At 42.9% G+C, this 13549-nt stretch overlaps 1 protein-coding gene across 3 annotated transcripts in view; it reads left to right on the top strand.

Annotated features, from left to right (window-relative positions):
- The window catches only part of LOC139911258 (phosphatidylinositol-binding clathrin assembly protein), a 67846-nt gene that overhangs the window by 47787 nt on the left and 6510 nt on the right, over window positions 1-13549 (top strand). The window contains exons 12-16 of one of the 3 annotated variants that reach the window (XM_071898761.2): window positions 320-420; window positions 2559-2672; window positions 9180-9317; window positions 9947-9977; window positions 11084-11216. In XM_071898761.2, the coding sequence (XP_071754862.1) occupies window positions 320-420; window positions 2559-2672; window positions 9180-9317; window positions 9947-9977; window positions 11084-11216 (517 nt within the window). Of the gene's footprint in view, window positions 1-319; window positions 421-2558; window positions 2673-9179; window positions 9318-9946; window positions 9978-11062; window positions 11217-13549 lie in introns of all 3 variants that reach the window. The other 2 variants (XM_071898760.2, XM_071898764.2) reach the window with 2 other exon arrangements.

The following is a 13549-nucleotide window of genomic DNA, read 5'->3' as shown; positions in this document are numbered from 1 at the left end:
TTTCCCACCTTCCCTTCCATCCATGTTCTTCGCTCTTCCCCTTACCCAACCTCCTCTTCTTCTGTCCTTTTCCGTCCCTTCTTTTCTCCCCTCTCCATCCCTCTCACTTGTATCTTCATCCTTGTTTTCTCCTCCTCCCTCCACCCATTTGCCATCCTTCCCTCCCTCCCTCCGTCTCTCTCACCAATCCCTCCCTCACTCTCTTTTCTCTCTCTCCCCCTCTCCTTGTCTCCATCCCATTGCTATCCCTCTGTCTCTCCATCCCTCCCTCCCTTCTCATCCCTCCTTCCCTTCTCTCTCTTTCTCTCTCTCTTTTCAGTATGCCCAATCTGAACAGTGACCTGTTTGATCTACAGCCGGCCTTCATCCCCGCTGTGCAGAGCACTCCCTCCATCTCCACCGCCAACAGTGCCTGGGGAGGTACGGACACACACACACACACACACACACACACACAACCGCATATAACACACATATACAGACGCATGTACACACCTAAGTGAATCAATTTTTCCTGAGCAAAAAGTCACTTTATAATTATTGAAAGAGTGTTGTGGCATTCCCAGGAAATATCCCCTCTAGCCATTCATTTACCTGTCCGCCCCTCCATCTATCAAGCCGTTCATTTGTTCTTTTTATGAATACCATCCATCCATCCATGCATCATTCGCCTTTTCTTTCCCCCAAAATTAATGTTGTGCGACTGTAGCGGGAGTCTTTGTGTAGAGAGAACGCCGGCCCGACAGTCTCACGTTCGGTAGCGCTGTACAGTATGCGCTGTCATTCTTAGGTAATGATTTTTAGCAACAGGGTTTAGCCATAAACAAGCGCTGTAACTGTGTGTTGACACTGTAATCAACTCAAGAAACCATTAATTTTTTTTTATGACTGGAGAAATGTCAGCCAACGTTCAGCCACCCCTCGCCTTGTTCCCTTGTTTGTCAGCATGGAAATTTGGCTGCAGAAGAAGTGTTGAGCGACATCGGCCAGGAAGAGACACTTAACATTGCGTACTAGCTTTGATATACAGTACATCCCACCTATTTCTGAAGAAAAAAACAAAAAGAGTCGAGATTACAGCTCGCTATCAGCTAGCTCAAATCGACCATAAAAAAGTAGCACAAAGATGCGGTTGGTAGCGCCGTGAACGCAGAGTAAGTATTATAGGCTTCATGACAGCGGATTAAACCAGAGCCGTTGATAAAGAGAGTTTGGCCCGGCTCCAGAGGCGGAGCGGCTTCTTTAAAGCTTAGATATCAGCCTTTCACACTATCAATGGCCCTGACACCGGATCAGATAGAACTGTCCCTTGTGCCATCCCAAAAATAGCACAAAGGATACTTACTTTAGTGAATGTCCAAGACTGTACTGCTGCCAGTTTTTATAAAATTCAGATATCGGGTTTTCAGTTGTTTCATCAATAACGCGCTCATTAAACACTTGCGAGATGGCGGGATCAAGGTGAGGTGTTAAGTTGGATAAGACACATTAGAGAAGAGTAAAGCTTGTAACTCTATTGGTATACCAGTTACTACATAAAGATATTATTGACTTCTTGGCCTTAATATGTTTTAACTATACGTGTATCTTCCATGTTTAAAGTCTCCATGAAATGAACTCCCATTACTTTTACTTTATAAATTTCTAACCAATAAAACCATCAGATTTTTTAACAGTCCCGCCCCTCCGCACCCCTCCGCACCCCTCCGCACCCCTCCCATCAAATAAAATCGTCTTTCTCTCCCTGACTCATATTCGATTGGTTTAGAACTGTTGAATGATCCCTTGCTGCGTTATGTCCCGCCCCCAACATCCTGTTTCAACAAGAAATGCATCAAATCAAGGAAGTAAAGAAGCCGTTTCATGGGGTCTTTAATGTTTATCAGCTGCGTTTATGAGATGTCACATACCTGACAAATTTCTCAAAATGGATATGCCGTAATATCTACAGTACGTCTATTAATGTTCATCATGGTGTACTGTTTATTTTCTCAAGTCAATTGTGTTGTACTGTCTTTTTTATGGACCCCAGGAAGACAAGTGTGCACTGAGGCGTCAAGCCCTAATCTCTAATGTAATGAAGAATAAAAAACAAAAGGTGCACGAGTGGAGTTCCTCGTGCGCGAGCTTTACTCTCTTCTAAATGCCCGACAATCCCAACAGCCTGCGTAGAATCCCAGGCTTCTCAGCGGCGGCCGTGGAGCCAACATGGCTGCGCGCTGAAGGCTGCAATGGATTAGTTTAACAGGAGGAGGCGTAATCATCACCAGAGGTTTAAAACGGTGTCAGACTGCGTTCATCTGAATCAGTTATGAATGTTTTACCTCCAGTTATTTGCCTTGTAAAAACGAGGACAGGTAAAACTAGTCCTAATGGAGAGGCCGCCTAGCCACTCCCATCTCTGTCGTTTTGAGATTACAGATTACATGCTTATCTTGTGCAAATTGGTCACTGACTTTACAGACGCCCTATGATAACAATTACATTTCACGTGTTGTCCTGACAACTTAAACGTCCGAATCGGGCTTTAACAAGTCGTATTTAACTGCATCCCTCAGGAATGGAGAGCCAGCCTCTGCAGCAGACGGCCGCAGCCATGTCTGTAGATTTTGATGCAGTGTTTGGGAATAAGGCCGCAGCCGGCAACAACGGCCTACAACCTGCAGCCCCCGGTAAAGCCGTCTCTGTCTGACTCTCCAGACAGAGCTAGACTCAAACTAAACCCTCTTTGGCTTTGCTCGCGGCACAGTCACAGTATTTGACTAACCCTCTGACTGCTGCAACAGCAACTTGTGGCTGCTCCTAACACTGGGTGGGCGTTTCTAGCTTTCTTATAGTCTCTAAAAATGACAGCAACTCTAACCCTAAAACGCAACCGCTTACAAACCAGAGTTTGGCGGGGTGGGGGGGGTCAGTTCACTTTTAATTCAGTCAAATCAGGAAGAGGAATTGCTTCGAAAAGTGAAATAATGCAAACCTGTTGGCGGGAGAAGAATGTCAAGTCCAATTTATTAACGCATACCCATACATAGAAATGAATGGCAGCAAATTGTCTGTTCTTTCTGGTTAGATTTTCAACTGATTGAATCAAAAGTTAACTGACCCCATCCCTGTTGTAAACTACTTTTCTGTGAGCAACTCCTCTTTCCATACTGGGTTCCTACGCAGATCTGCAAAGTCTTGAAAAAGTATCGACAATTTGATCTTTTCCAGGTCTTAAAAAGTTTGGGTCTTGTACGAAATGGTCTGGAGAAGTACTGTGGTTCCTGATACTCCTACCTGCACATTTTATGTAGCTGTAGACCCACTGTCATTTACATATGATACTTGTGAAGAATAATCATAGCAATAGGGGCTAATTGCCAGTGATATTGCCCATCCGCTATCGGTGTACATCATTTGAACACCAACCAAAATCTTCAAATGAAGGTCTGGAAAAAGTCTTGAATTTTGTATAAATGTGCAGGAACCCAGTCCACAGCTATACTTCAAGCTTTCCTTGTTGTGGTCTCCTGCCAGTTACGGTAACGGCTTTAGACCGATGGCTCTTAAGTGTTGCAGGTCTGGGACTTTGCCTCTGGGCCTTCTTATTAGCTTACTCTCTCTTAACCTCTCGTCGACTGACATAATCAATCTCCGTGCTTCTCAACCCTTTCTGGACTGGAGACACTTGTGCAAAGCATATAAGTTTGAGGCACGCCAAGTTATCGACCGCTCCGAAGGAGGCGCGGCAGATGGCGACGATCGCCTGCAAAGGTCATCTGAAGCTTATTTGAGTCATGCAGAGGGGAAGCACATGCAGCGGGCCGCAGGTCCAGACTGCACCGTCTCAAAGGAAGCCGTGTGACTGACTGTTAAAGTGAATTTTAATTACATTTATATTGTGCTTTTATTTAACATTGATTTTCTGTCAGTGGAGATATTTGATGAAAAATCACTTTATCCCGGTGTCATGTTCCACTGGTGTGCTTAGTCTTTGCCTAGTCTTAAGTGTAATATATAGATAATATACGGCATTTCGGGACTTCAAGCCTTTATTTGCATAACACTACCAATCCTTTGTGTGACATTTCTGAGCAATCAATATAATTTGGATGCACCATGTTTATTTATGTCTCTCCAAAGCGTGATACGACTCTCTAAAAGATCAAAAAAACACAATTCTAGGTTTAGGTGTGTGTCCTGACTTAATCTAGCTGAGGTAATTTTCACATGGACAGCGCCCATCAATCACCATTACTGGAAATTTGCCAAGGATTAATCAGCCAGCTGTTTTTCCCCGGCAGCCTCTCAGCATGTTGTTAAAAGTCATTTAGGATGACTTGGATCAAAATAATAGCTAGATCACAAATCATATCTCTGAAACCAGTTTTTTGGATCTCACTAAAATGGAATGGAAAGACATTTGCTTCGTGTTAATTTTGGGCTGAAAATCGTTACTATTAGGAGTAGTAGTTGCCTCTCAACTGTTACCATTCACCGACAGAAAGCATTGTTTTGTGTACATGCCAGCAGATATTTTGTGAGTCCACAGTGCAGATTGTGTGTTGGACCGGCTTGCTTCTGGCTTGCGTTGGCCTTGTTTAACCCGGTCCGCCTCCTCGGCCCGGCTCAGTAGTAACAGTTGGGGACTCAGGCGGCTCCAGTGTGCAGCCTGGTTTGGGCTTTGTGCAGACTAACTACTTTCTATAAATAGAGCTAGTGTTGAAGCTGCCACACTACAAACTACCACTACACCATCTGGGCAACTGGCAGCACCTCACACAAATCTCTCTGTGTGTGTGTGTGTGTGTGTGTGTGTCTTCATGTCTGTTTCTTTATCTCAGTGTGTGTTCATGTGTTATCTGTATGTGTATGTACTCCTGCGTCTATATATTTCTACATGTAACTGTGTGACTGTGTGTGTTTCTCTGCGTCTGTTCACACGTCGTCTGTCATTTCGCTCCATCCCATCTGTCTGCTTCCACTCATCCGTTTTGTTTGTTGTTGCTCACACCATCCCGCTCTCCCCTTCCCCTCTCTGCGTCGCTCCCTCCCTCCCTCCCTCCAGTTTTTCATCTCTCTCCGTCTCTGTCTCCGTCTCCTCATCTCTCCATCACACTTCACGAGGCAAGAATCGCCCAGGCAACTCCTCCCCATCTGCTCTCCTCCTTCTCCATCTCCCCCCTCTTTTCCCCACGTCCTCTACTCATACTTGTTTTCTGTCTCCTCCATTTCCTTCCCATCTTCTGTTCTTATTCTGTATCTAAATCTCTTGTCCGCTCTCTGCTAACATCCTACTGTATGTGTGCTTTGGTTCGCCGAGAGTTTCGGGTGTAATTGCTCTGTTTTTATTACAGAGATTTCATTTTCTTTTTGTGTGTGGGGGCGAAGCACAATTCGCGTTCATTTCCGATTGGAAAATTACAGTTTTTTCTTTGTGATCTTCTCTTATATACTCTCCATATCCCATCATCCATATCTGCTCTCCTCGCAATTATTTCCTTTTTCCTTCTGTCTGCCCAGACTCAAGGATGTGATTTTGAGTTGTTTTTAGCTGTTTGTTTCTTAGGGTTTGCTGGTTTCTGGCCTTATAATTCCTATAAACGTTCAATTTTCAATGGGAGATTGCTGCCTTTATTCCTTTTTTTAATCATATCTCTGTCTATTATCAGGCTATATCTGTTATATTTCTTATGTTATCTATATGTGTTCTCTTCTCCACTCCGTTTGCCAATACTACATGTTCCTTTTGTCCAGCCAAACTCAGGACTAGACAAAACTCTCTTTCATTTCTAATTGGGAGATTGTCATTTTCCTCCCTTTTCACAGCTTTTTTGTTTTCCTGCTCACATCCCTGTCTCCTCTGTCATGAATATCTGTTGTTTGCAGTCTCCGCTCTCTCTCTGCTTATATTCTGTTGTCTTCCTAGAATCAGGAATGTATTTTGCCTTATTTTTTTCAATATTCGGCATTTTTGGACACACAATCCCTGAGAGATCACAGTTTTCTTGCCTTTGCTCACATCCTTTCCTCCTTTCATTCTATTGCATATATCTATCTGTAGTCTCCGCTTTCTGTTTGCTAATGTTCAGCCTGCTCCTCCTGCCTGCTACGCTGCCACTTATCTGGGTCTTACCCTCTCTCCCCATCCTATTTTTTATCATTTGCAATTTTTTTTTTCTTTCCAAAATGAAATATCCACCTTGTTAAAATGTGACTCCCACCCTTACGAAATTATTCCTGGCATGAAAAGTAAAACCCGCTAAGGATTATGGTTGAAGTTATCTGCAAACTAAAGACATTTGCTTGCAAAATACCACCACATTAGATAATGCAATCAGTTGTATTTTTAACATGCTGAGCACTGAGTAACAGGCCTCCCTCTCAAAATGTCCAGTGTTTTGGATTCGCTCCATTCCCTCCCATTGACCGTAAACTCTCCTCCATCCTGCAGAAACACCTAACTTAACTCAGATGGCACTATCCTCTCCTCTCCCGGCCAATCTAATTTAATTCATTACAACGTTCTCTCTGCTCGCTTCATCATCTCCTTCTCCTCCTCCCTCCCTCTTCTCCTTTCTCCCAATTTTCTCGTTTTCTCGCTGCCCTGTGGTGTGTGTGTGATCTGGTGAGTGGGCTTGTTTCAGTCTCTCTCTCTCTCTCTCTCTCTCTCTCTCTATGTCTTCCCCCTTTCCCCTTTATCTCTGCCTCTCGCTCTCGCTCTCTCTCAATTCAATTAAATTCACTGGGCTTTACTGACACGGTGCTTTAAAAGAAAAAAATCACCCACGTTGCCAAAGTATTTTATCACAGTGACAACAATAATGGAAATGCCAACAATAGGAGGGAAATTAGAGTCAAGAGAGTCAAAAAAAACAGTGGGCAAAACCCCTCTCTTCTACCATGTTTCTCTTTCTCTCTATACATCTTTCTTCCTCTCTACCTCCTGTTGGTTCTCTCCCCTTTCCCCATCTTACCCACTCTCTTTATTTCTCCCCCTCTCTCCTTGACTGTCTCTCTCCTTCCCTGTCTGTCTCTCTCTCTCTCTCCCTCTCTTTTTTCTGTCTCTTTCTCCGTCTGCTTCCCCTCCTTCTCCCCCCCCCCTCTCCCTCTCCCTCTCCCTCTCTCATCTGCTAGGCTAGCAGGAAACAGTGTTTTCTGAATCTCCTGTGTCAGCACCGCTGTCAGAGCTACATGGTGCTTCCTAACTAAATATTATTCCTCCCTCTTTTTTTCCACTGTCCGTTGCCTTTTTTTTTTTTTTGTTCTCCTCCTCCTCCCTGTTTTGTTCCAGCCGGGATATGTCTACCCCAGCTTGTCTTGCGTTCACCTCCCGCTCGTTCTTGTTTAGTTTTTTTTTCCCCGTCTTTTTTTTATTGTTGTCCTGCTCCCATCTTCTTTTTTTATTTCTCTTGTAGTGTGTATTTCTGTCACCCTATTTTCGGGGCTTGAAGGCAGTAGCACTGCCAGGGTTAGGGGTTCAGTTCCTACTGGGGTTCAATTCCCACCCATACTTCACATTATTTATTAAATGTATGACCTATGAATTGTAAATGTATGCTCTCATGGAATTACAGTATATCTTATACTGTAATTCCATGCTGCTTTCATGTCCATCACATATGTTATGTCATGTTATGTCCAGTTATGTCACGTTATGTCACGTTATGTCACGTTATGTCACGTTATGTCACGTTATGTCACGTTATATGTTATGTTGTCATGTCACGTTATCTCATGTTATGTCACGTTATGTTATGTTATGTTATGATATGCTATCCTATCCTATGTCATGTTATGTCACGTTATGTCATGTTTTGTTATGTTATGCTATGCTGTTGCGTTATGTCATGTTATATCATGTTATGTTATATCATGTTATGTTATGTCATGTTATGTTATGTCATGTTATGTTATGTTATGTTATGTTATGTTATATCATGTTATGTTATGTCATGTTATGTTATGCTATGTTTTCCTGTATTAGCCATGTTATTTCTTCCTGTCTTAGCCGTGTTTTGTGACTCTCCTCTTTCACTTTGTCCATTACTTCCCCACTTTTTTTGCTCTCGTCTTCCTCCCTTCATCTCAGCCCTATTTTCTTCTTTCTTCCCAACACACACACACACACTAACACTCACACACACTCACACCTCCAGGCTTCCACCAGCAGAGTAATATCCAGCCATTAGCTGGATGAGTGCTGACATGGGAAGTTGTTAACACAGACAATTATCCACACATGCACGCGCACACACACATGCATGTGTTTGTTAACACAGGAAATTACTCTGTCATTGTACCCACTGCCCACGGACAAGAGCAATCAGTTTTCAGTCTTTCTCTCTCTCTCTCTCTCTCCCCCTTCTCTCTCTCTCACATACATGCGTATCCATAACTAATCAGTGTTATGAGTCAGAGTGTGTACATGACAGCTACAAACGGATAAATCACTCATGTAGAACAAGTGCTGCAAGCTACTGAGTCAGGGATTACAGGCTCACTGCTGATGGAATGGGGCTGCTATGTGACGATGGAAATGTTATGGACGTCTAGGTAAATGTTAGAAATGGAGCCAGGAGAACTGAATTAATAGAGAGGTAGACTGGAAAGCTAGCTCACTGGCCACCTTCAATTCCCAGTTATAAGTAGGCACAACAAACCACATGGCTCTGCTTCATTAACAGTCAAACCATGAATGGATGTTTTTGAAAAGTTTAGATAAACGTCGGCATGGTGAATTAGACTGGGAGTCTGTGGGAATTATCCTGAATGTGACATTGACTGCGGCTCTCGATTAGATTCAAGATAAAATGTAAAGTAGAGCAATTTTTAAAAACAATCTTGCTCGTTCTCTTAAGTGTCTCTCCTCACCTCCAGCATGCGTTTTGCTCAGCTTCTTTCAGATTGCCATGGCTTTACATTTCCATCTATCCCATATATCAAAGGGTTTTTGTGATTTTGGCACAGCACATATACAGTGCAGCACATGTACAATATCAACTGTGTTTGCACTTAATGCTTGTGTGTCTGTATGATGTTCTTATGTTATTTCTATTCAAAGGCATATTGAGTTTTTGAGTTCTCGCATGTGATTTTTCAGCATATGTACATGTATGACTTGTGTACGCTTGGCTCTTTTGACCGTGTGTGTGTGTATGTATGATTCTCTAACCTCATGTGTGCCCCCCGTTCAGGTTTTGATGCCCTAGGAGACCTGTTGAAGCCTACAGTTCCCACACACAGCGCACCTCCTCCTCCTCCTATGGCCATCCATCCTGGAGGAAAGCTGCTAGCCAACGACCTCGACTCCTCTCTGGCCAACCTCGTGGGCAGTGAGTGTATAGACACACACACACACACCTGAATTCATCAGTCATCAGGCAACAAATGGAAAGACACACTCAGGCATAAGCAATCATTTTCTCTCACTTTCTATGAAGCAATATTTTGCTGGTAAAACATGTCATTTAACACACGAACGGCATGGGTAGTGAACGTATACAAGCACACACTGCACTGCATTTCATCACTCATAGATTGAGTAGATGCATACAAAGACATCCGCACACACACACACACAATCTTTTCCTCAGTCCTTCCCTAATATCACTTTGGCTTTTGTTTTTCATTTTCATTTCCTCCCTTTTGACAATGAACCTGTCAATCAATCTCCAACATTAGCTACCTGGTTGGATGTGTATTCATCAATATGCATGTTTTTTACTCTCACTTTGGAGAATTTGGCTTTAAAAAAAAAGGATAAACGATACAAAATAGGGGAAAGGCAAAAGAAGAAACCAAAAAATAAGAAAACAAGAAAAAGCATCGATGGAAACCAACTGAAGTCAAGCAAGTGAAATCACAGAGACGGACGATGTTGGAGGCTGAAACGCCTCTCCGTCTCTCCTTCACTCCTTTAAACATCATCACTCAGTTCCTCTGTATCCCTCTCCCCCCTCAGATCTGCAGTTCGGTGGGACCCCAGCCAAGAAGTAAGTATCTGAGTCGTGACGATACCTTTCTGAGTTGTGATCGGTGTCCAGGCTGCAGGATTTATCCACTGACAAAACAAATAGGCCTCCCTGCCATATTTGTCTGTACTGTTGCCAGCATCCCTACCTACACTCTGCCTCACCCACAACATCCAGCATCTAGCACTTGGAAGTCGAGACAAATTTATTATGAAGTATTAAGTACTTTTAAATGCCTCGGTTTGTCACAAAGTGCTTTATAGAGCGTTAAAAACAAGAGCGCCACACATTCAGCTGTATGTTTCAGAAATACAGACAAGACTCTAATACTGTTAAATTAATGAGGCGCCTAATTAAGAAAAATTAAGAAAAAATGAATAAGTACCCAGTTGGCACAGAATCTAACAGTAAAGAGAGCAAACATTTTATTTTTCTTCCACCAAACGACTTGGTGGTTGTGTATGAAATTAGCCTCAGGTTGCTCAAGTAAATCCCTGATGGTGTGCTTGTTTTATTAATAATGATAACAATAATAAACTTTATTTGTATAGCACCTTTCATATAGAATTGTAGCCCAAAGCGCTACACATAATAATAAATAAAAACAGGAAATTAAAGTTAAACAAAATGCACTACCAGTCGAAAGTTTGGACACGGGTTTTTCTTCATTTTTACTGTTTTCCACATTTTAGAATAACAGTAAAGACATCAAAACTGTGAAATAACACAAATGGAATTATGCAGCGGCCAAAAAAAGTGTTAAACAAATCAAAACTATCTTATATTTTAGATTCTTTAAAGTAGCCGCCCTTTGCCTTGATGGAAAGGCAAAAGGCTTTGGAAAGAAATTCATACATAGGATCAACTTCACTGTTTATATTTGTCTAAGAAACACATTTCAAGTATTTAAGCAGAAGCCTTTAGATCAAAATGGCTTTAAGAGAATGAAAATCATAGAACATTCAATCAGGTGTGTCCAGACTTTTGACTGGTAGTGTAGTTGATGCAAATTAAAAGAGTAAAACAGGATCAACAGGTAATTAAGACTAAAAGAATGAGACAAAATAGGAATATAAACATAAAATCCGGCGTGCATAATGTTGTAGTTGTTATGTGTCCTTATCCAGGCCAGAGATGCAGTGGAACCAGCCGGGCGAGAAGAAGCTGACGGGCGGACAGAACTGGCAAAACAAGACCATGTCCACCACACAGTGGAGCCCCGCCCCCATGGCCCCGCAGCCCATGCCTGTACCACACGTGGTGAGGAGGCGGAAACACACTCCTGGCATGCTGAACACACACACACACACACACACACACACACAGGATGGGGATTTCCCTACAGGAATCAGGATGTCTCTTGGTCCTGAAAAACGTGTTTAATTATCTAAACTCAAGGCATTAGAAGCTCTTGAATACAGTTAAATAACCCATTTCTATTCTTAAATCCAGTTTTGGACACTTTAAAATGTTGTGGTTTCTTACTGCGGTGTTTTCAAATCAGTCCAGTCACACACACATACAGTATGTTCTGATAGGTGTGCAGTTGTTTGCATTTGCATGTGTATTTAATTGCGAAATTAGTCTAATATTTCATTTTAGCTGGTAAAAAAGGTGTTCAACTTTTACATTTAACTTGATAAAACTTGCAGAAACCCTGTCAATAGAGAAAAATAAAAACATACAGTATATCCACACACACACACACACACACACACGTACAAACACGGTCTCTGAATGCTACACGTGTCTGTGTGCATGTGGATGTTTTCCTCTATATTTTGTCGTTTGCAGTGTCCTGTGTGCAGCCGAAAGTATTGGTGTGTGTGTGTGTGTGTTGAGTTTGTACATCTGCCTGTGCATGCCCTGTGTGTGTGTGTGTGTGTGTGTGTGTGTGCTGAGCTTGCCAGCCCCTGATTGTCCTCCTGATCTCTGGACTGCAATTTCTGGCTGACAAGGACAAACTGTCACTAACCCTCCACTTCCTCTCTCTCTCTCTCTCTCTCTTTCTCTCTCTCTCTCTCTCTCTTTCTCTCTCTCTCTCTCTCTCTCTCTCTCTCTCTCTATTTTTTTTCTCCTGGTTCTCTCCTGTTTTTGCCTTTTCATTCTTTGATTCTTCACCTTCCCTCTCACCCCTGCTGTCATTCTCTCTCTATCTTTCCTCGCTCTCTTCACGCGTTTCTTCCGTCTGTTTTGCTTTGTCATCCACTCGTCTTCCTTCCCCTCCTCTTCGTTTGCGCTCTTTCTTTCTTTCTTTTTTTATCATGTCTCCGTTTTGCGCCGTCATCCGCCCGTCCTGTTTTCGCTACGTTGTCTTTGACATCTGCACCTCCTTATCATGACCTCTCGTCCTCTCTCTCTCTCTCTCTCTCTCTCTCTCTCTCACTTCCTTTGCTCATCTCTCCCTCTTTCCCTACCCTCTTCTTGTAACCTCTCTTTTTCTATGTTTTTCTCTGTCTTTCTTGTCTTTTTTGTCTTTCTCATGCCCTCCCTCCCTTTCTCTGTCTTTCTCTCCCTTACTTTCTGTCTTTCTCAACATCTCTCCCTCTCTTTTTCACTCTTCTTGTCTTTCTTTCACCCTCCCTTTCTGTCTTTCTCTTACTCTTTTTCTCTTTTTTTTCGCTTTCTCACCATCATTCCCCTCTTTCTCTCACCCCATTTCCCATTCTCTTGTTTCTCTCTCTCTCTTACTCTATTTTTTGCCATCCCTTTTTTATCTTTCTCACACTCCCTTTCTGTCTTTTTCTCTCTCTCTTACATCCCTTGCTGTCTTTCTTTTTGTCGTTCTCTCACCCTCCCAATCTTTCTGTCTTTTTCTCTCTCTTTCTCACCATCTTCCCCTCTCTTTCTTGTTGGCTTTCTCCTGCCCTCCCTCTCTCTTTCTTTCTCTTCTCATCTTTCTCTCACACTCCCACCCCATTCTCTGTCTTTCTCTCTCCTACTCTCTCTCTCACTTTCTCTTTGTCTCTCCCTCGCCATCCCTCCCTCTCTTTCTTTCTTTCTTTTGGTCTCCTTTTCTTTCTTTTACTTTTCTCTCATCCCATCCTATCTCTCTTTCCCCTTTCATTTTGTCTCTCTCACCCTCCTGCCCTCTATCTCTCTCTCTCTCTCTCTCTCTCTCTCTCTCTCTCTCTCTCTCTCTCTCTCTCTCTCTCTTACTCTCCCCCTTACTCTCTTTCTCACCACCCCTCCCTCCCTCTCTTTCTTTCTTTTGGTCTCCTTTTCTTTCTTTTACTTTTCTCTCTCATCCCATCCTATCTCTCTTTCCCTTTCATTTTGTCTCTCTCACCCTCCTGCCCCCCCCCCTCTCTCTCTCTCTCTCTTACTCTCCCCCTTACTCTCTCCCTCGCCATCCCTCCCTCTCTCTCTTTCTTTCTTTTGGTCTCCTTTTCTTTCTTTTACTTTTCTCTCTCATCCCATCCTATCTCTCTTTCCCTTTCATTTTGTCTCTCTCACCCTCCTGCCCCCCCTCTCTCTCTCTCTCTCTCTCTTACTCTCTCCCTTACTCTCTCCCTCGCCATCCCTCCCTCTCTCTCTTTCTTTCTTTTGGTCTCCTTTTCTTTCTTTTACTTTTCTCTCTCATCCCATCCTAT

The sequence above is a fragment of the Centroberyx gerrardi genome, chromosome 23 (genome assembly GCF_048128805.1).
Source record: "Centroberyx gerrardi isolate f3 chromosome 23, fCenGer3.hap1.cur.20231027, whole genome shotgun sequence".
NCBI classification, from domain to species: domain Eukaryota; kingdom Metazoa; phylum Chordata; class Actinopteri; order Beryciformes; family Berycidae; genus Centroberyx; species Centroberyx gerrardi.
The sequence above is the reverse complement of the archived record's forward strand: the minus strand, read 5'-3'. Positions and strand labels throughout refer to the sequence as shown.